Source organism: Anomalospiza imberbis, chromosome 7, assembly GCF_031753505.1.
Source record: "Anomalospiza imberbis isolate Cuckoo-Finch-1a 21T00152 chromosome 7, ASM3175350v1, whole genome shotgun sequence".
Lineage (NCBI taxonomy): Eukaryota > Metazoa > Chordata > Aves > Passeriformes > Viduidae > Anomalospiza > Anomalospiza imberbis.
Genome location: NC_089687.1, coordinates 20063317 through 20082423, shown reverse-complemented (window position 1 = coordinate 20082423; position 19107 = coordinate 20063317). Strand labels below are relative to the sequence as shown.

Genomic DNA, 19107 nt, shown 5'->3' with positions numbered 1-19107 from the left:
CCTCTCCTACTCTGGCATGCTGTTGTTTCTCCTGTACTGCTACCAACAAAAGCACTTTCTACCACTCTCTATTTTAAGTAGTTTTGATCCACACACAGAATTGAAAGACTATTTAGTGAAACAAACTCTCTTTTACAGCAATCTGAAATTCTCCAACTCTACATTCTTAATGTAACTTAATAGCAAAGAAAGGAACCAGATTGCCACTGTGTGCCATGAAACATCTTAAAAAGCAAGAAATACTTGCACAAACACATTTTAAAATTACAGAAACACTGTAATTCCTGATGAAATATTTCAGTCCTACATCAGTAGTAAATGGGATGCACTTCTGTCTCAAAGACTTTTTTTTGCTAAGGACTTCTGGATCAGGTCCATTGTTTATTTCTTGTCTTGCTGTCACTCCATCTGGAACACTAAAGATATCTTCTACTTAATATCCCTCAACCACACACTTCTGACACCTGAATCTTTGGCAAGGAATGCTAACTAATGAAGCTAAACATATTCCTCTCAAGGTTTTCTAAAATATGACAGTATACAGAAGATTCTTCAGTAGAAAAGAAGACAGCTGCTTGGTTATTGATTCAGTAAGTTGACCCTAAGAATATGCTGTGGGAAATTAATTCAGAATAATAAATATTAAAATATTATTAACGACCTGTACCATGGTAACTGTCCATTAACTTCTCATTACTTCAGATACGAGGGTTCTCATGGTATTATCTCATTATTCCCCAGGAGAAGAGATTCTTGGCGGTATTTGACATACATACAAACACATTTGTTTTACATGTCCTGTCATTACAAACGTTTATCAAGCTGTGTTTTTTCTTGATTCATAAGTCCACGGCAAAGTCTATCTCTACCAATATAGTTGTGCCAAAGCTTGCTTGACAACTACCACCAGAGGATCTCACCTGAAGCTGAACAGTTCCAGATTAGTCCTGATGAAGTTTTGAAGGCACTTTTTATTTCACTGTCTCATTAGGTAATCAGAAAATAAAGCTGATGTTGCAAAACTATAAGGAGCAAATAAGGAGTATTCTCAATGTTAGAATGCAAAATTTAGCAGATCACTGATCAGGTTGCTCAGTTTGTTTGGCTACATAGATTTCAATTTAAAAAATAAATAGGGATCTCGCTGCAGTAAGAGAAGTTATTATTTTAAAAGAAATATGCCTATACTTATGTGATGCCCAGTGAGAGACAAGAAAACTTAAAGGCTGTCACTATCTACTAGGTACTTCTAGACACAGTTTTGTGCCAAGTGTCTTCCCCTTTGCAGGCCAGTGACTGCCATTTTGTTGTACTGGCAGGGTAACAAGTATCTCAGCCCCTAAATTCTGCAGTTTTACAGGAAGTTAACATTCGGGAAGCATGTTTTAGCTCTGTTGTGCCACAGAGAGCTTAGGCTGGGAGTGGCTGTTTGGGGCTGGCCCTGTGGCCTGGACCTCTGAGAAGGGGCATCACTAGCACTGACTGCTGCCCACTTCTGCACAAATATATATCCCAGTCTGTAGAACTTGACCTGTAGGTTCATTCTCAGTACTGGCACCATGCATTTCTCTTTTTTCTCTCAGCTTCATGTGTAGGAAACAAAATATTGAAAATAACTTTAAAAACCTAACCCCAAACCCAACCACCCAACTCACCAACCAAAGCCAACAGGCACACCCGTCCGAAGCAGCTGCCGGGATTTTAAAGGAGTTTACCATGAGCAGCTCTCAGGTCACCGTGCGCTGAGCTCCGCTCGGCCGCCGCGATGGAGCGGAGCCGGAGCCGGAGCCGGAGCCGGCCCGCCGCCTCAGCGGGAAATGGCGGCAAGGCAGCGGCCGCGCGCGGGGCACCCGGGGAAGGATCAAAAGAGACCGACGCGGCGGGACCGTCCCTGCTGACCCCGGTGTGAACGCGTTTATTTCACGCTGCGGTCGCGGGTCGCTTTACAGAAACATCTCATGCTAGACCCCGCGCGGGGTCGAAGACGGAGGGGAACACGTGTATTCAAACGTAACTATTAAATAACCTGTACACAAAACTTCAGTCTGTTACCCTGAAAGCACGAGGGCCGAGCCCCAGCGCGGCCACACCGACGCTGCCATCTCACCCCCAGGTGTCTATAAGCCTCGACCCCCGCGGCCGGACTGGGCCGGCCCCGCTCGTGCCCCAGCGCCCGGGACCCTCCTCAGCCGCGCTCCAGGCCGGGCCGGGCGCCTGCCTCTGAACGGCCCCGGGGCCCTACGAGCGTCCAGTCCCGGGCCTGAGGGTCCGCGGAGGCCGCCCCCGGCCGGGGTACTGCTCGCCGTGCCCGGCGAGAGTCCGAGAGCCGGCCGCCCTCTCCCTGCCCCCGGCGTAGAAACGCCCCCCGCCCGGGTCCCGCCGCGGCTCGGCTCGGCCCGCAGAGGCAGCAGCCGCCGGCTGCCCCGGCGGTCACAGGTCGCGGCTGTCCTCCCGCTTGACGCCGTCCGCCGCCGCCTTCAGCTTCTTGTTCTGGTGGGTCTTGACGTGCTTGGCCAGGTGGTCGCTGCGCATGAAGCGCTTCCCGCACTCGGGGCAGACGAAGCGCTTCTCGCCCGTGTGAGTCCGCAGGTGCCGCTGCAGCTCGTCGGAGCGGGTGAAGCTCTTCCCGCAGAAGAGCCAGTTGCAGACGAAGGGCCGCTCGCCCGTGTGCCAGCGCAGGTGCGCCTTCAGGTGCGAGGTCTTGCCGTACACCTTGCCGCAGCCGGGGATGTGGCAGATGTGCTGCTTCTTCTTGCCCGGCTCCGCCTCAGGGGCGCTGCCTGCGGCCGACTGGCAGTTGGGGCAGCGGCAGCGGCGGCACCTCCTGGCCGTTGCCGCCAGGGGAGACTTGGTCTGCAGCAGGGCGGCGATCTGCGTCTGGTACTGAGCGAAGTCCGAGTGCCCCAGCACAAGGCTCCGCGGCAGCGCCGCCGCTGCGGGGAAGCGGTGGCCGCAGCCGCCCGGGGCGCTGGCCTGCTGGATGCTCCACCAGGGGATGTCCTCGGGCGGCGGGTTGGGCGACAGCTGCCGGCAGGGCTGAGCGGGCGGAAGCAGGTTGGAGTACCCGGGCGGCAGGGCGGCCTGGGCGGCGTAGGGGACGTAGGCGGGCGGGCAGCTGGACGGCAGGGCGGCCATGGAGGAGGGCAGCATCTTGACGGGGGAGAACTCGTAGGGATAGGAGGGGTCCGCCGGGGGGGTGAGGGGCAGTTCGTGAGAACCTCCGAAGGAGGGTTGCAGGTGATTCTTCTGAGGGGTCAACCCCAAGCTGGGATGCGGCGGAGGCAGCCCTCCTGGGGAGTGCGCTGGCATCTCGCCGCTCCACGGGTGGAAGATCCTAGAGGGGGATCCCAGCGTCGGGTCGTAGGAGACCGGCAGGAAATCCGAGGGCGCTGCGCCCGGCTGCCCGATCCGGCTACAAGTAGCGGCCAGAAGAGCCAGAGGCGAGTGCTTGGCCAAGTCTGGGGAGGCGCTGGGGGTGCGGTCCTGCGCAGGAACAGGAGGGAGGGGAGAAGGGAAGGAGGGAAGAGAGCGCGTTACTCACCGCCCGTAGACACCGGCCTGCGAGAAACTTCCCGCACCACTGCCCGTGCGCGGCTGGGGCCGGCCCGCCGCTGCCCGCACGGCTGGTAAACTTTCTGAAAACAATGCGCATCCAGAGGGCAGGACGTGCCCGGCCCCCCCGCCCCGCCCAGACACCGGTCCCGCCTGCGGTCAGTGCCGCCGGCCCTGCCGCCGCTCCTGGGCCGGGGAAACTGCCGCTGTGGGCAGGGAGGCAGCCCCCGCGCCTCCCACAGCTCTTGCCACGGAGCACTGCCTGGAGTTAGTAACGGGCTGCTGGCGGGAGAGGGAAGTTACAAGCCCGAGAAGCCCGAGCCCGGCCTCCTACCACCGCGGGGGTCCCCACCTACCTCTCCGGGCCGCCCGCCGGGAAGAGCCCCGGGAGGAAGGCGGCTGACGCCAGCTGCCCCCGCGCAATGCGGGTCACAAACCGTGGGACTCGGCGCAGTTCGAGCAACACCGGGTGCGGGTACTGACCTGGAGGAAAGCCTGGAGGGAGTCGTTGCGGAGGACAGCCACCGCGGCCATGGCTACTGCGCCCGGAGCGAAGGGAAGGCGCCGGGGCACTGCCGAGGCATGAGGACGCCGAGGGGAAGAGGAGAAGCTGCCCAGTTTCCTTCTCTCTCCCCCTCTCCCTCTCTTTCCTTCTGATCTCTTCGCCTCCGTGCGCGTCCCACCCCCCCGCGCTGCGCGATCTCCGCGGACTGTCTGACTGCGCCAGGATCACCTCCAAGAATTTGATAAGGACTTTGCCGGGCCGCCAACCAGTCAGAGGGAAGATTTATGGCTTTGAAGTTTGCCGCTACCCAATCATCAAAGAATAGCGGCTCTTTCAGAAGCGAAAGCAAATCCTTTGAATCCACAAAGCTCCTATGGTGTGTTTGTTGGTCTGGATAAAAGAACTGATTATTAGGGGGGATGGGAAGGGAGGAGATAAAGGCGGGACAATTAATGAAGTAATCACTATGTGGGAAATGTATATACACAAATAATTGGATTTTCTTGATCAAAGGACCCCTTACCGCCTAGAGACCCTCGCGTTGGATGTGCAAGACACTGGATCCCCCCGCCCTTTTTTTTTTTTTTTTTTTCAATTAAATTTGTAGCAGAGCTCTAAAGTGACAACGCGGCTTTGTTATCGCTCGAGGAATCTGCCTCCGGATTCCTCTGATAGTGTTTAAAGACTGAAGGTAACATAACACAGCGAGTTCACCTGGTCGGGGCTGGTCGATCCCAGCCGTAAGACTTCCCTGGAGTAATTGTCGGTGGTTCCTCCCCTCTCCCTCCCTCCGCCCGCCCTTCCCCCGAGGCTGAGGGGTATGCCCTCGATATGACTCGGCAAATAACCGCGCATTTTCTCCTCTGGTAGCTGGATTTGTTTCACTTCGCTCAGCCGGCATTGCCCCCTTGTTACCGGGAGCCCCCGCCTGGCGCGGGGCCAGGCCAGGCGCCCAGCCGGGCCCGGGGAGGAGCAGCAGGCTGCCACGAGCAGCAAGCGCTCTCTCAGACAGACACACCGACAAACCGGGCAGCCGGGAAACAGAAAGCAAAAGTTTCCTCTTCCCTAGCGGGAGCCGGCTGTAAGAAACATAATTTCTTTAAATGAACACCGGAGTCTCTCTTGGCGGGCCTGCTGAGCCGGCCTGTCTTGCGCCGGCGGGGAGTGGAGATGGCAGTGGCTTCTCCGGAGCACGAACGCTGCTACCGCGTCTCTGCCTCCCCTGCTCTTTCACCTCCTGCCCCAAAGACAAAGTCGGCCCCAAGCGCTTTGTTACTTCATCCCGCACCTTTCGGCCTCTGTCTATACATCTCTATACGCATCTGTGTATGAAGGGTCTAACCTGCCTTGCGTTCGACCATGTGTGAGGCTATTGACCCTCTAACCAGCACCAGGCACATCTGGGTCACAGCTTGCCGCCACCGTCGGCTGCTGAGCTCAGTGGGCTGCAGAGCTGGCGGGTCCCCTCGCATGTGCCGCCCAGCAAGGGGCAGGCGGGGCCCCGCGCCTCTCCGCGGGCCCGCTCAGCTCCGCGCTCCGCCGGGGGCCCTGGAAACGCGCTCCTCTCCTCCCCGCTTCCCCATCTGCTCCGAGGCCATCGCAAACGCCGGCCTCTTTGGCCAGGTACCAAACCAGGACGTTCATCTCCGTCTTGAGGAGGTGGGGGCAGATGTCGGCTGGCTCTGGTCCTCTGGAGCTGTTTGCACAGGTAACTCGATCCTCCCCGCAGTCGCTGGGTTCAATTGTATTCGCACCGCCACTGAAGTCTCTTTAAACGCCAGCACACAGAGATCTTTATCTGCCTTTCCTGTGGAAACAATCACTGTCCGCTCAAAGACTTTCAAGAGTTGTAGGGCTTGAATTAGATCGGTTTCTTTGAAGGGATTAAAGTGCCAAGTCCTCTCCCACGGCTCCATATTGAGTCCTGGGGAGAAATAAAAGCTCGACCCCATGTAACACTACGCAGCAGTCATATCAAGCTCTTCCCATGTGCCAGGTAACTGCTTACCAGCCTGGCAACAGGAAGACAAGGGTCCCGCATCCAGCGCTTTTACCACGCATTGATGCATCGAGGCAAGGTTAGCCGCTGCTGCAGGACCCCGAGGCCCGGCAGCAGCTCCCGCCAGGGAGTGAGGTTGCGGGCGATAGAGCTCCCCATCCGCCTGCACGGGTGCGGGGCTCACGGGGTTCGGCACCTCCATCCACCACACACGAACACCTCCCAGTACCGCCGATGAGCGATCCGCCGGGGGCTGCGCCACGTCAACACGGGACATGGCGGCTAACGGGGAACCGCAGCGAGCCCCGGCCGACAGCGCGGCCCGGAGGACACGCACACAGGCATTGCCCCGCGCACCCCCGCCCGCAGCCGTCGGGTGCCCCCCGCTCACTGCCAAGCTCCAGCCGCGCCACTAGAGCCGCATCGGGGCAGGAGCGCACCTGTTGTCTCCTCGAGTCTAAGCTGTAGCTGGGGCAGCCTGAGTCGAGGGAGAACCCCACGTGAGGAGCCCGACCCGCACCTCTGCTTCCTGGAGGAGCAATAACTCGCTAGACAAGCGAAACGGCGGCGCTCGCGCTTGCGTCGTCCTTAAACCTCTGTATCCCCAAACTTATGTCAAACCCAGACATATGAGCGATGCCCGATATAACCCCTACCTCGATTTTTAAAAATTCGTTTTACCTAGTAATTGCCAGATGAATATTCAGAAAATGTTTCTAAACGAAATGAAAGGGGATAGGTAAGTCAGGAGACACTGAACACCTCAAGGTTCCCTCCATTCTCTAAAGTACGTTATTTCCCCAGATATCTCGACGAACCAAAATGATTTGTCAAGTTGCAAAAGACTTAGTGGAAAACTGGATACGTTTCTACATAGCTGCCACACTACAAATGCTATAAATCTGCATCCAAGAAAGTACATTTCCTAAAAATCGAGTATAAATTCTCATTTCTGGAAGAAACCAATGGGCTGAAAAATGAAACGTCGCAGTCATAATTTTCTGTACAAATAATTAGTGTTCAAACTCGGAGCATTTCAGTCTCCTGAAATGTATTCTTAATGAAGTGATGTTCAGAGCTGTCATTAAAAATGCAGGGCTGGAAGATCAAAGTACAATATTTATTTTAGAAATTTGTTTCAGTTATCAGGAGATACAGGTATCAAGGCCAAGTGTCAATTCAGTTACACAAAGCACTACTTCCATGAGAAATGGGCTGCCGCTTCGTCCTAGTGTAAAGCACAGGGACACCAGAGATGAGCTGCAGCGCGGGAGGAGGCGCAGCGCGGGGGGGTTGGGGGCTGCTCCCGGTGGCGCAGCCGGGCCAGGGGCCGCTCGGACAGTGGCGCTGAAAAGCACAGCCCTGCGTGGAGCTTTGGCTCGCAGACCAAGGAGCCGGTCCCGACCGGCGGGGCTGTAGGGGCCGGAGCAGCTCTTGGGCCCACCATGGAGGAGCGGCAGCGCCGTCGACGCCGGGGGGAGCACGGCGGCCCGGATGCAAAGAGCCGGAGCCTGAATTGCTCCAGCCACGGGGCTGAGGCGCAAGGGGCTCCCAGAGCCCCGCTGCTCCATGGAACCCTGCCTGCTACGGCGGGCGGCGAGACCCCTAACGCCGCCGGGGTCAGAGGGGCTCAGGCTGCACTGGGCTGGATGGCTACTGTCGATTTAAACACAGTAGATGTAAATCACGAGTCACCATCACTGTTTCTTAGACAGGTGTCTTAAAAATCAGGATTTTTCAGATTCAGGTATCCCAGAGTGGCTGTACCATCATGCAGGGCTCTGTGAACCTTGGTTTGAATGCAGGTAGTATACTTGGAATAACAGCTGCTTGCTTGCCATGGTACCCTCCATGGTTTCTGCTGTGGCTCTGACTTCAGGGCTCCAAGTACCTCATCCTGGAGCCTACCCCAAAACCTGTCCCAGTGACAGCTCACACTGCCACAGCCAGTTCCTCTCATGACATTCACAGTCCCTCCAAAGTCACTTGAAGTCACCTGCCATGACCCCCCCACCCAGTCCCTCCTGTGATCAGCCCGGTTCCTCAGCTCTTCCAGCACAGCCATGAACAACCCTGGAAGCCTGGATGGGCTCTGGCCACCTGCCTGTCCACAGCTTGAGGTTCCTGGGTTGCTTTCCATTAAATAGGAATTGTGACAAAGAATCAGAGACAGGATCATTTTAAAGTGAAAAGCTGCATTAACATTCAGCCAAGCCTCCTAGTCAAGTTGTCCATAAGAGGTGGCAAAATTTAAACCTGAAAGAGCTTTAATAAGCTTGCTCCAGAAGGCAGTGTCTTCACACCATCCCTCATTTATTTCTGGTTTAAAGATGTACTAACAGAAACCACCCATCCCCAACAGCAAGAAGTTTCACCAGAAGGTAAATGACCCTAGGTATACAGCTTCAATCATGTGTGGATACACTGCCAACAGTTCTGAGTTATGTGCCATTCATACTATTTTTATTTACTTCAGCAGATTCACATTTTTACAGTAGACAACATGACTGGCCTAAGAAGAGGAATAACCAGATCACACAGTGTAATTTGAACATCAGTAGATGAAAATAAAAAACATTAAAACTGCTATAGTATCTCTTGCATTTTTTCTGTGCTTTAGGGAAACCACAAAATCCTAGACAAGATTGGCACATGTTAAGGCATATTTAGGATTTAAAGGCTTGCCTCAACATTTCCCAGTGTAGGTGTGGATTTGACAAAGATTAATAGAGGATTTCCCTAACTTCTGAAAGCTGAGCTGCCCTTTATGAGAAGTAGAACAAGTTTTATGCCTCACAAAGTTTTATGCCTCACAAACCTGTTGTCAAAGTTTTAAATATCATCATGTATTCATCTTCTGCTCCATCCTTGGCTGGCCCTTTGTGACTCTTCCTCCTGTCTTGGGGAACATTGGTGAACATTTTTGGATATACTTACTTCCCTTGCTTCCATATTTTAAAAAAGAATCAGACTCTTAATCATAACAATATTGAAAGTGCTATTCTTGGCTCTACTTGGAATGCCTGGGACACTTTTAGTTCAAGATGATAATTTCAAATTCTCTGGAAATGCTTTCTGCCTCTGGCATACATGGCTGCATTTTCGTCACAGCTCTAACAGCTAGAAATGGACTTCTACAAAATAGAAAGCAAGCCAAGACTCTGGTGAGCAGCTGAAAAGGATCCGCTGTGTGCATCCTGCTTGTTCTCTCCTTTGGGGAAACACTAGGTAAAAAAAGCCTCTGTATTTCTGATGGAATGCATTTTTTGGGGGAAGACTGGATGGGAGCTTATAATTTTATGACTACAGATACATATAGCTATACTTTTTTTTTAAATTTATTTGCTTCCTCTTAACTACAGAAAGTATATTATCTAAACATTTGGTTTCATGATTAGTAATTTTAGTTACTTAGTATATTTATTGACAAATTAAACAGCTGTCTGTATCTATACAGTGTTAGAACTGGACACAGCACAAAGTTTATCCAGAAAGATCATTCTTTAATATACACATAAATACTGGATGATCACATGGTTGCCACATTGCTATTGATTTGGCTGAGTGGATTAATCCAACAGTGTAAAAATACACCTGTTATTAAATGAACTCATGCTGTAATTTTAACACTTTTTGGTAGAGAAAACAGGAAGTATTTTCTAATGGCAGTATTTTTCAATATTTCAAGAAGCACTTTTGAAATAACCCACTCTTCAAGGACTACTGAACAAGAATGTATAAAAATGTCCATAATCTTTATCATAAAAGGCAAGTGCTCTATATAAACTCTTCAACAACTCCACTTTAGCTGGGAGAAAAAAATAGAGATATGAAGAAAAAGCCTAATAGTTGCATTGTGAGGGTCAAAATAGGGACAGAGATATGGTACATGACTGGCATTAAAGATGTCTCCAGAAATCACACTGTGGGAGAGAGTCTGAAGACCCTCTCTGTATAATGCTTCAAGGTAGGTTTTTCCATTATACATACATATTAGTGAAAGGCAGCCTATAAGCTATGACATAGGTGAGTGCCCCTAACAGGGGTAGAGTTTTTGAACAGGACCTAGAAAAACTAGATTTCTAAATTGAGGTGTCTGTTTTTTTAAAATGCCAGTCTTCTTGACTGCCACCAGAGGTTCAGGATCCCGTGAAAGATTGGAGAAAACTTAAATTACAATTCTGAAATGACTTATCTCTCCCTAGCTGAACACTGCTCTCGCAGACTGGCAGAAAACTCTTTTCAGGAAAACAGTGTACAGTATGTTTCTGTGTCATTTCAGAAACTGATGCCTTAAGAGGTGCAGAATAATACATAAACAGTTAAATGCATAAATTACATGAACTACCCAAATATATATTTCCCTCCCTCCAATTCTGAAAATTAAAATACCATCAATAAAATTATTTCAAGTGTATTTCAAATACACAATATTTTTTATTATGCTTTCCATCTTCACAGAACTATAAAAAGGTGAAGTCATTCTAACCATACTCTTAGATGCTAGAGTCAGCTAGCCCCCTTCTTTACAAGGGGAATGATCCTTGCCATATACACAACTGCTCCAGGCTTGAAAAGAGGAGCTCCTTGTCTCAGTTCTGCACATAGATTATGAGGCTGCTGCTCACCAAACACTTGAACAACTTACCCCAGCTCAGCTGAAACCTCAGGAGTACTGGCTGAGGCATGTACCTTCTGCTGGCTGGCTAGCCATGCCAATCAAAACAAACAACCCTAATCTGGGAATAAACCACATCTCACTTCAGTCTCCAATCAGCTCCTATTGCTCAGGGACAAACAGCTTGACCAGCTGTTTGAGAACCCAGGATGAGATGAGGAAAGGACATTCTCCTCAAAGATGAGTGTGTCAGCATGGCTATAACTCATGAACCAGTCTAATGAACAGTAGAATTTTTCTCACACTTCTGGAACCTCTGAGACAGAGGGGGAAAAAAGATAAGATCTTCAAATGGTTACATCTTTTGGCTTTTCTCTCTCAGTAAATCTCACATTCCTGTTTTCCTACTACATGAAGAAAACTCGCATATTCTACTGGCATTGAGCTGAATCACATATTACATACAAAAGAAAGAAGAGTACATGGCAAAACACACATACTGCAACAAAGTGGAAATGTATTAGTCTAAATTACCTAACTCTTGTGCCTGGAAATAAGAACAAGAATACGATGCTGCAGTGCTGGCACTCCAATGCCCAAATGATATAGAAATCTGCAACTGAAAACCACTGACTGCTTCTTAGGAGGTCACAGTAAACCACAAATAACTATTTTCCAAATTTTTTGTCTTAAAAAGAAGCTTGGAGAAAAATCCAAATGCCAAGTCATGCAATTTCATCTGTAATCAGACTAACTTTATAAAATGCTGCCATTCTTATCAATGCACAAGAGTATGGGGCTGAAAAATCATATTCTGTCAGGATTCTTACAGAAGGAAGTGGAGTAGATGCCCAGAAAAACTGAATTGGGCTCATGATTTACTACTTTTTTCTACTTCCATTGCTACACATGCTAAGTGTACTTGGCACACGGAGTGATTCAAAAAGAAGCTGCTCTGTAGTGCCAGTGATTCTCTTTAATGAGATACAGTTATCAGTTGATTTATGAATTTCTGCTGCCTGTTCTCATTAAGGGTAAGGTAATTTGCATTCTAGAAGTAACACTGTTTACAAGAGAACACAGTAATCAAAATCCCTCTAAATCAAGTTTTAGAAACGTACACAGTGAGGCTGAGGTAGTTCTAGCAATGTGCATAACTTTATCCATTAAACTCTATTGCAAAGACTCGAGAGAAGGTGTTACATCTCCAGTTTTATCTAGTTTTTCCAAATTAGTATAGCATTCATCTCAGGAATTTAATATGGGAAGAGACAAAATGAACTTTCTGCTTGAGCCTTCTGATACCCTCGTGACCTCCTCCTCCCAGGAGATCCTACACTGTTAATTTAGATACCATATGCCTCACTGGTCATCAATTCAACTGCTGCTCTCTATGTTGTAGCCTTCACAGGATCTTGATCACACTGCCTATAAAACTAATCATTTCCTCTACCTACTGTTGCTCTACCAGTCAGACAAGCTCCAGCTGATAAGTATTTTCTTATAAATACTTAGAAATAGCACAATCTAGTCCACTTTGTTCTTTCTTTTGGTATATGCTTCTCCACTATCATTTGGACACTATTTGCAGTGCTCCAAAATAAAGCATCAACAACTGGAAGACAGCAGAGGAGGAATGTAGGAAAAACAGAGCTACACAGACTCTGAACTAACACTGGTCAGATGTCTGAACATAAGCCAGCATTTTGGGAGGGGTCAGAAGCAAAAGCCTAACTGTCTAGGTGGAGAGAAAAGGTAACCTCTAAGCAGACAGCACATCAGTGCTGAGACTGACTACAGAAGCTAAGAATGAGCATGGAATTACACATGTTAATGCGGCGACACTGATTATGAGAATACCAGGATGAATGGAGCAGCTCAGCCTGAGCAATTGATTGAAGCTGTTTTCATCTCTGTGGGGTGTTCTTCAACATTTCACTCTATGCAGCCATATACAGTCACCTCTGACACTCAGCTCATACATACATTCAACCTAGATAAGGTGTGGAAACTTCATCTCCCCTTCCCTGCTCTCTCCTGCCACCAGCCAGAAAAGCAACTACACTGTTTCCCTTTCTGCTTTTTGTAAACTGTCAACTTGCCAAGTTTACCAGTGACAAGGTATGTAAGGATATACCAGCCAGGTGTGAGAGGAGTATTCAGGATATTTTTCTGAGTAACAGGAGCGCAGCTGCCGAGCTGGGTGGAAACATACAAATAGGCTCAACAAAAAAAATCTTGTGACATTCCTGAGTAAGAAGGTGGTCAAACTGCAGTGAGTGTACTGGAAGGAGCTTTAGTCACTTTGAGCACATCATCTTTAAAGCATTTATTTTCACAACTCCTCTATAAAGATGTACTATGTTATTATAGCTCTTTTATCAGAGGCAACTCAGGGGATCACATACCTTGTTCTATGTCATATATTAACCCCACTGAAGAGCTGGGAGTTGGACTGATGAGCAGAGGCACACAACTTGGGACCAAATAATATGATGTTGCAACTTATTTCCCTTGCAAAATCTAAACTTTTTTCTACAGCACTCCCATCCCCCTGATTTCACATCAGTCTCTTCTGACACTTGTACTCTCTCATAGCAACTTTTTCATTATGAGCAGTTGTTGATCTTTCAGACAGAGTAAAACCCACATAACCTTGGACATGCAGAGGGGCAACAATAAGACTGTGGAGGCAATGAAGAGACAAACATGCAGCCTATGCAAATAAAGCTGTGTGAGCCAACACGCCCACAACACCTATATTTCTACTCTTCCAGGTGAACAGTGATGAGAGCATATGATAAGTAAAAAATCAGAGACCAACACCTTTGCTTTACAAAGACAAAATACACATTAGGTGGGCTATACTTAACAAGCAGACATGTTTCTATAACTCTAACACTGATCATACTGAGCAGAAATAACTAGATACTTGCTTACTTTTACAGCCCATCCTTTCTCTGCTTTAGCAAACTCTTCACTACAGGATTCTATCCAAGACACTAGTTTTCCTTACCAATCATCAAAACAACCACTCTCAGTGGTGATGACCTCCCCTGCAGACAGATCTGCAAGCTTTGCTCCTGAAACAGCTTTGGGAATTAAGTAACACTATCATCTGTATTTCCTTGATCTCACACGTGGAAGCAGTTAGAAGAGCTAATCTTCCTCCACCTTAAGTAGACCCTCTTTCTATGCCAGTTTTCTTTTCCCCTCAGTAAGTGTTCCACCAACTTTTTCCAGTGAATCCTTGTACTACTGTATATGATCAAACATAGTGAATCTGATGCTCTGCAAATACATGAAGCACAAACATACAACTATACTGCTGGATCAGCTAAGTTTTGGGACACTGTTTTTTCCCTTACCAGCAACTCATTGATCCATGTTTGGCTGGTTCCCTCCAACAGACTTACAGGCATTATTTATGAGGTAACCAGCATGTTCACATAATGGAAGTCTGGAGAGTACAAAAGAGGAATAGAAGTTTGGGCTATTTTTTGCTCTTGACCATTCAGAAGAAATTAGAGGAGATGGACAATTATTTATGTCTATCCCTTGTTCAGCACCTTTCCTTGATGTTCTAAATTCAATCCAGGTTTTGTTGTTGTCCTTTACCAATACATGCTGATATACAAAGAGCTAAATGAAGATCACAGGATATTGAGAAGAAGTTTGTGTTCCTGCTTCTCAAGAGTGTATGTGAGCAATTGGTAAACACAAATTTCCAGCTGCTGATTAATTATTTTGTCAAAAACAAAACCAGTGTGATCTTAATGAAAGTACGCAGGTTTAGTCTGGCTGAGCAGACAGATTATGTATTTAATTGTAAAAGGGCTGTAAACATCTGAGATCTTTATATACGGAGAAAATATTAGAATCTATATTTAGATATTTGAGAGAAGCAAGGGTTTTTACAAGATTGAGCTGTAAAAATCAAAGTGATATATTTTGATCTTTGGATATTTTTCTGATCTCTCTTGCTCTGCTTAATTTGAAGGTAAAAAATATATGTTAGCAATATCCATCTCTGCGCAGTTTGTCTAAAGAAGCAAATAATTTCTTGCAATGTAATGAACACCAGTAAAAGGAGAAAAGCAAGTTATTTTTAGACTACATCATTCTCACGATGAAGGAAAGAAAGAAAACAATCTCCTCAGATGAAAGATTACCACTATTTTTGCTTCAATATGCTTATAAAAATGATGGATAAATCAAAGAAAAGATATTTCCATTACACCACCTAGTAGCATATTTATAGAGAGACACCAGGAGAAACATTTGCTGATAATATGTACTATACATCACTTATGATTTTTATCACCTGCTGTCTATCTTTCTGAATCAAAACTACTAAATTTCTAGCATACTGAACAATTACTATTTTTAAAAATTAATAATTCCAGATTTTTTTTCTTGTACTGACATTTCCTGCAAATATATGAAAGAAACAAATTTTCCAAAGCTTACAGTAAGATATAAGATAATAATTATAAAATAATCCTTTAAAAAACTGATACTGATGAAGTATTGCAGGCCTAGGAAAAAAACTTTTACTTTGAACCATCAAAAATTGAAGATTTTTTTTCCTGATCTTTGAAAGAGAAACCAGGTCTCAAGAAACAGATTGCAGTATTGCAGCAATTTCCCATTGTAGAAAAGGGACGAATTTTATACCTGGAACATTTTATTTGTTTTTACTTTTGTAATTTGAATTACTAGTCCATTTGTAATTATGTTCTAAACAAACCAATTTGCAGTTGCAGTAACTTTACCAGTTGACTTCTTAAGAAGCTTCTAAAGCATCTTAAAGTGATTTTCTATTATAGGTATTACATACATTTTAAGACATTCTGCAGCATGATTTAATGCTTTATTATAGTATATGATTAGAAAAATCTTCAAAATTTACTAAAGGTTGCCTCTACCATGAAACCTAATGGTTCATGTGTTTGTTTTTTTTTCTTGTCTCATGTAGCTTCCTCTCTTCTAAGTCTCTTTCCTAGAAGTTTTCTACTCCATTGTTCCCAAGTCCATTAATTCCCTTATGAAAGACCATTAATACCTCTCTCCTCATGCCCATCCTTTGAAAGTCCTCTTCCAGGTGTCACCCAGAAATTGGATACAACAGAGATTAACACTGTAGGAAGCCACAAGGTGAAACAAGCAAGCTTTGCTCTCTCAGAAACAACAAATCATGTGCTCTCCATTTGGTTCCATGCAGCAGTTGGAAGAAGCAGTGAAGCTGGCACATTATCACTGCACTGTGGCAGAGACAATGAAGAATGCCCCTCTAATTCTTTTAACACAAAGGAAGAGAGAGAGAAAAACCACGACCATGTTTCCTGCAGGTTATGATTGAGCAGAAATGGCAACAGAAATTTCAGTAGGAAATACTGAAGTTTCCCAAGAAAATACATTATAGTCCTCAGAGTATTGTCCATAGCTCAAAAATACCTTAAAAGAAAGAAAAGTAGCCTTTAATGCAGTTGAATCAATACCTGTCATAAACACTGTATTTCCTTTGAAAGTTTATATCACTTCCAGCCTGTCAGCAACATTTTCAAGTACGACATGTATGTACTTCTCTTATAATCAAAGGAAGGAAATACTTATATTCTCAGAACTTCCATGTGCAAATTAAAAAAAGAATTTAAAAAGTAAGCTATAAACAGAACAGTGACTGGAATTTCTTTCAGAAAGCACTTTACTGAGTAACTAATGAGTTTAGAATAGAGAAAACTCTTTCAAACTGCTTATACCTAGTGGTTTAATAACACTTATCCTCACCTTCTTCAATTGTACTGTTGCACAGGGAGTCCAGAATGTTGTCCTTTTTGCCTCCTATTTTCTCCATAATTTGCAGATATACTCTAAAAAACCATTGGGAATTTCCAGCTTAAGTGTAAAAACTGTGCAGATCTAGGTTCAACAAAGGTAGCCATCTCTAACAATCTTAGCAAACACAACACAGCTGACAGCTGAATGTTACCAAAGGGGCCTCAGAAACAGGGCTTAACAATTTTGTTTAAGATCACAAGTTCTCCACCAACACTTGAGCCACAGAAGAATGCTCATTAGCTGTTATAAAAGTAAAATTGGTCGGGTTTTGTGTTTCAGTGGAGGGCCTGAAAGGTACATAAAAGCAGATGCACACCAACACATCAGAGAGTAGTATAAATTCTTCAATTTAAATAATTTGCACTCTTTTTTTCCTTTTGATTATACGACATCATGCTTTGTTTCATTTAAAAACATTTTTTGCTCTATGTTTAATCATGTTCATATTTCTTTCTATTTAGCCCCCACTAGTCTCTTTACATAGCATTCAATATGATTTTATATTGTGAAGAAAAAAACCATTCTGTAGCTAGAGTTGCTTTGTCCCACTCTTGTTTTCTTTAATATTTTGTTTGGTGCATGGAAATATGCTAACATTTTTGTACTATCTTAACTGTAGTGATCCGGGAGCAAAGCAAATGAGATTTAGTAGATATGTTTCTGTTGTCATTTTTAAACCTCATATGCTTTGCTATGTAGGCAACATGTTTTACTTCTCTTAACCTGAAAGAGGTTTCTGTCTTATTGTTGCAATTTATTAAGGGCAAACAATCTAGGGTTTATAATAGGCCTGTAGGCAGAACAAAGCCCTTGTCAAATGGAAGGGTTGGCTGCTCAGCTGGGTAGCATGTAAATGTGCAAAAAGAACTGTTCTGTTCAAAGACACTAGACATGCTTTTTAAATAAAACATCTCATATAATTGAGAGTTGACATTTAAGTGTTGTGTTGGAAATGTTAATTAAAAAAATTATTTTAATTGAAGAAATACAGTTGCACTAATATTTTTTGTAAACTCTCAAAATCCCACATATCACTAAGGCTTTTATTAGAGGTTCAACATAGTATGTTTCTCAAACAGCAGTTTATTGTCATTTTATAGCACTGTTATGCAAGTTCAGTGACTACTGTACTCACCTAGGCAGACAGTATAAACCTAATCTTATCCAAAAGGTATTTTTCATTTTTAATATATGAAATCACACTGCCTGTTTCTTTAACATAGTATCATGTTTCAAAAAGTAAGGCAGTTTCTCATTCTACAGTTCATTTAAAATTTCTCATTATGTGCCTCTTTGCAAGAGCTGAAATTAAAATGACAGATAAAGATAATAACATAATAGGCATTTTTTTTTAATGCAATGGTCCACTTGGGCACAAGCAGTTCTTTTTTTTCTCTTCTGTTGAAATGTATAATCAGGACAGTATCATCAATTAGATTTTTCACTTTAACTTTCCATAATGTTTCCAGACTTCTCTATTTGGCAAAGACAATTGGGACAGATTTCTTTATTTTTTCCTCTGGCCTAAAACTCAAAACCCCCCACTTTCCAAACTGTTACCACCGAAGAGTTTATTAAATGGCTGAAAAAGACAGCTGGTCCCACCATCTGTTAAAAATTTTCAGGGGCCAAATGAAACAGGTTACACCTTTAGCCATGCCAAGTCTTCCAATACCCCCTCCCTCTCACAGCCTGTGGAGGGCTAATCTGAATTTCACGCTCTGATTTTGCTATTGCTAATGTCTGAGCTTCTTATGTGTGCTTCTTGTAGTTGCTTATATTAGTTCTCTAGCAGTATCAAAAGCTCCCCTCTCCTTTCAACCTAGCTCATTTGCAATCAACGGAATCCTGGGTCTGCAGTTTCCTTTACAATAACATACTGTACCTTGAAGGAAACCCACAGAGAACCTAACATCTTACTTTTTTGGAGCAACAGAGAAAACCAGGAGTACATTTCTGTTGTTTTGCAGCCACTTTTCTATAAATGCTAATGGAAGTAATTCAGATGTGCCAACAAAGACAGAATCTGCAACACACTGCAGGTGTGAGGGGGCTGAAACAAAAGGGATGCTAACCCTAATGGTATTTCTTGTCATTAACAATTCTTTGATGTTCATACTCGAGGCTCTCTTTTATCTTGCAGTTTTTCAGCCATCTTTGTTAACATGCAGTGCAACTAAACCTTTTTTTCCTTAACCTTTAAAGACATCTGCAAAATGTTTATGCTAAGTTAGTTTCCACAGCATCTATCTTTAACACACATTGAAGTAAAATGAGATAAAGCTTGCAAGGTTATTACTAAAACATCAGTAAGTTCCTATCATTAAGTGAAAGGAACAGATCAATAAAAAGAAGCTCTTAATGTTACTTTAATAAGCATGAGTTTCTTGTAACAGGACTGGGGATTAACTTCAGTATAACAGAAGCAGTGTTTATAATACAGCAGCTATGTTGATAAGAACCAGTTTTTTTTACTTATACTCATTAAAAATATTTAAAAATACCTGTAAGTTCCCATATTAAAAAAGCATGTCACAATATAATATATTTAAAGACATTCTGATTTTCCAGAAGAGATTTCTCTACCACTAA

General features: G+C 45.2%; 2 protein-coding genes across 4 annotated transcripts in view; both read right to left on the bottom strand.

Moving 5' to 3' along the window:
• Positions 1–170: 170 nt before the first annotated feature.
• SP5 (Sp5 transcription factor) lies at positions 171–4168 on the bottom strand. Its single transcript, XM_068195844.1, has 2 exons — positions 4036–4168; positions 171–3483 (listed from the first exon to the last, which is right to left on the bottom strand). Exons 1-2 carry the CDS (start codon positions 4084–4086, stop codon positions 2431–2433), a joined length of 1104 nt encoding a protein of 367 aa, XP_068051945.1. The 5' UTR covers positions 4087–4168; the 3' UTR covers positions 171–2430.
• Positions 4169–4353: 185 nt separating this feature from the next.
• Positions 4354–19107, bottom strand: part of MYO3B (myosin IIIB) — a 214312-nt gene continuing 199558 nt past the window's right edge. For all 3 annotated transcript variants that reach the window (XM_068195832.1, XM_068195831.1, XM_068195834.1), the window contains one exon: positions 4354–5864. The gene's annotated coding sequence lies outside the window, so the exon portion shown is untranslated. The remainder of the gene's footprint in view (positions 5865–19107) is intronic.

What these genes read in the sequence shown, in the direction of transcription:
- SP5 (XM_068195844.1), bottom strand. Translation starts at nt 4,086, where the DNA reads ATGGCCGCGGTGGCTGTCCTCCGCAACGACTCCCTCCAGGCTTTCCTC. An exon ending in CCCTCCAGGCTTTCCTCCAG is followed by an intron (nt 3,484 to 4,035) that starts GTCAGTACCCGC and finishes GTTCCTGCGCAG; the next exon opens with GACCGCACCCCCAGCGCCTC.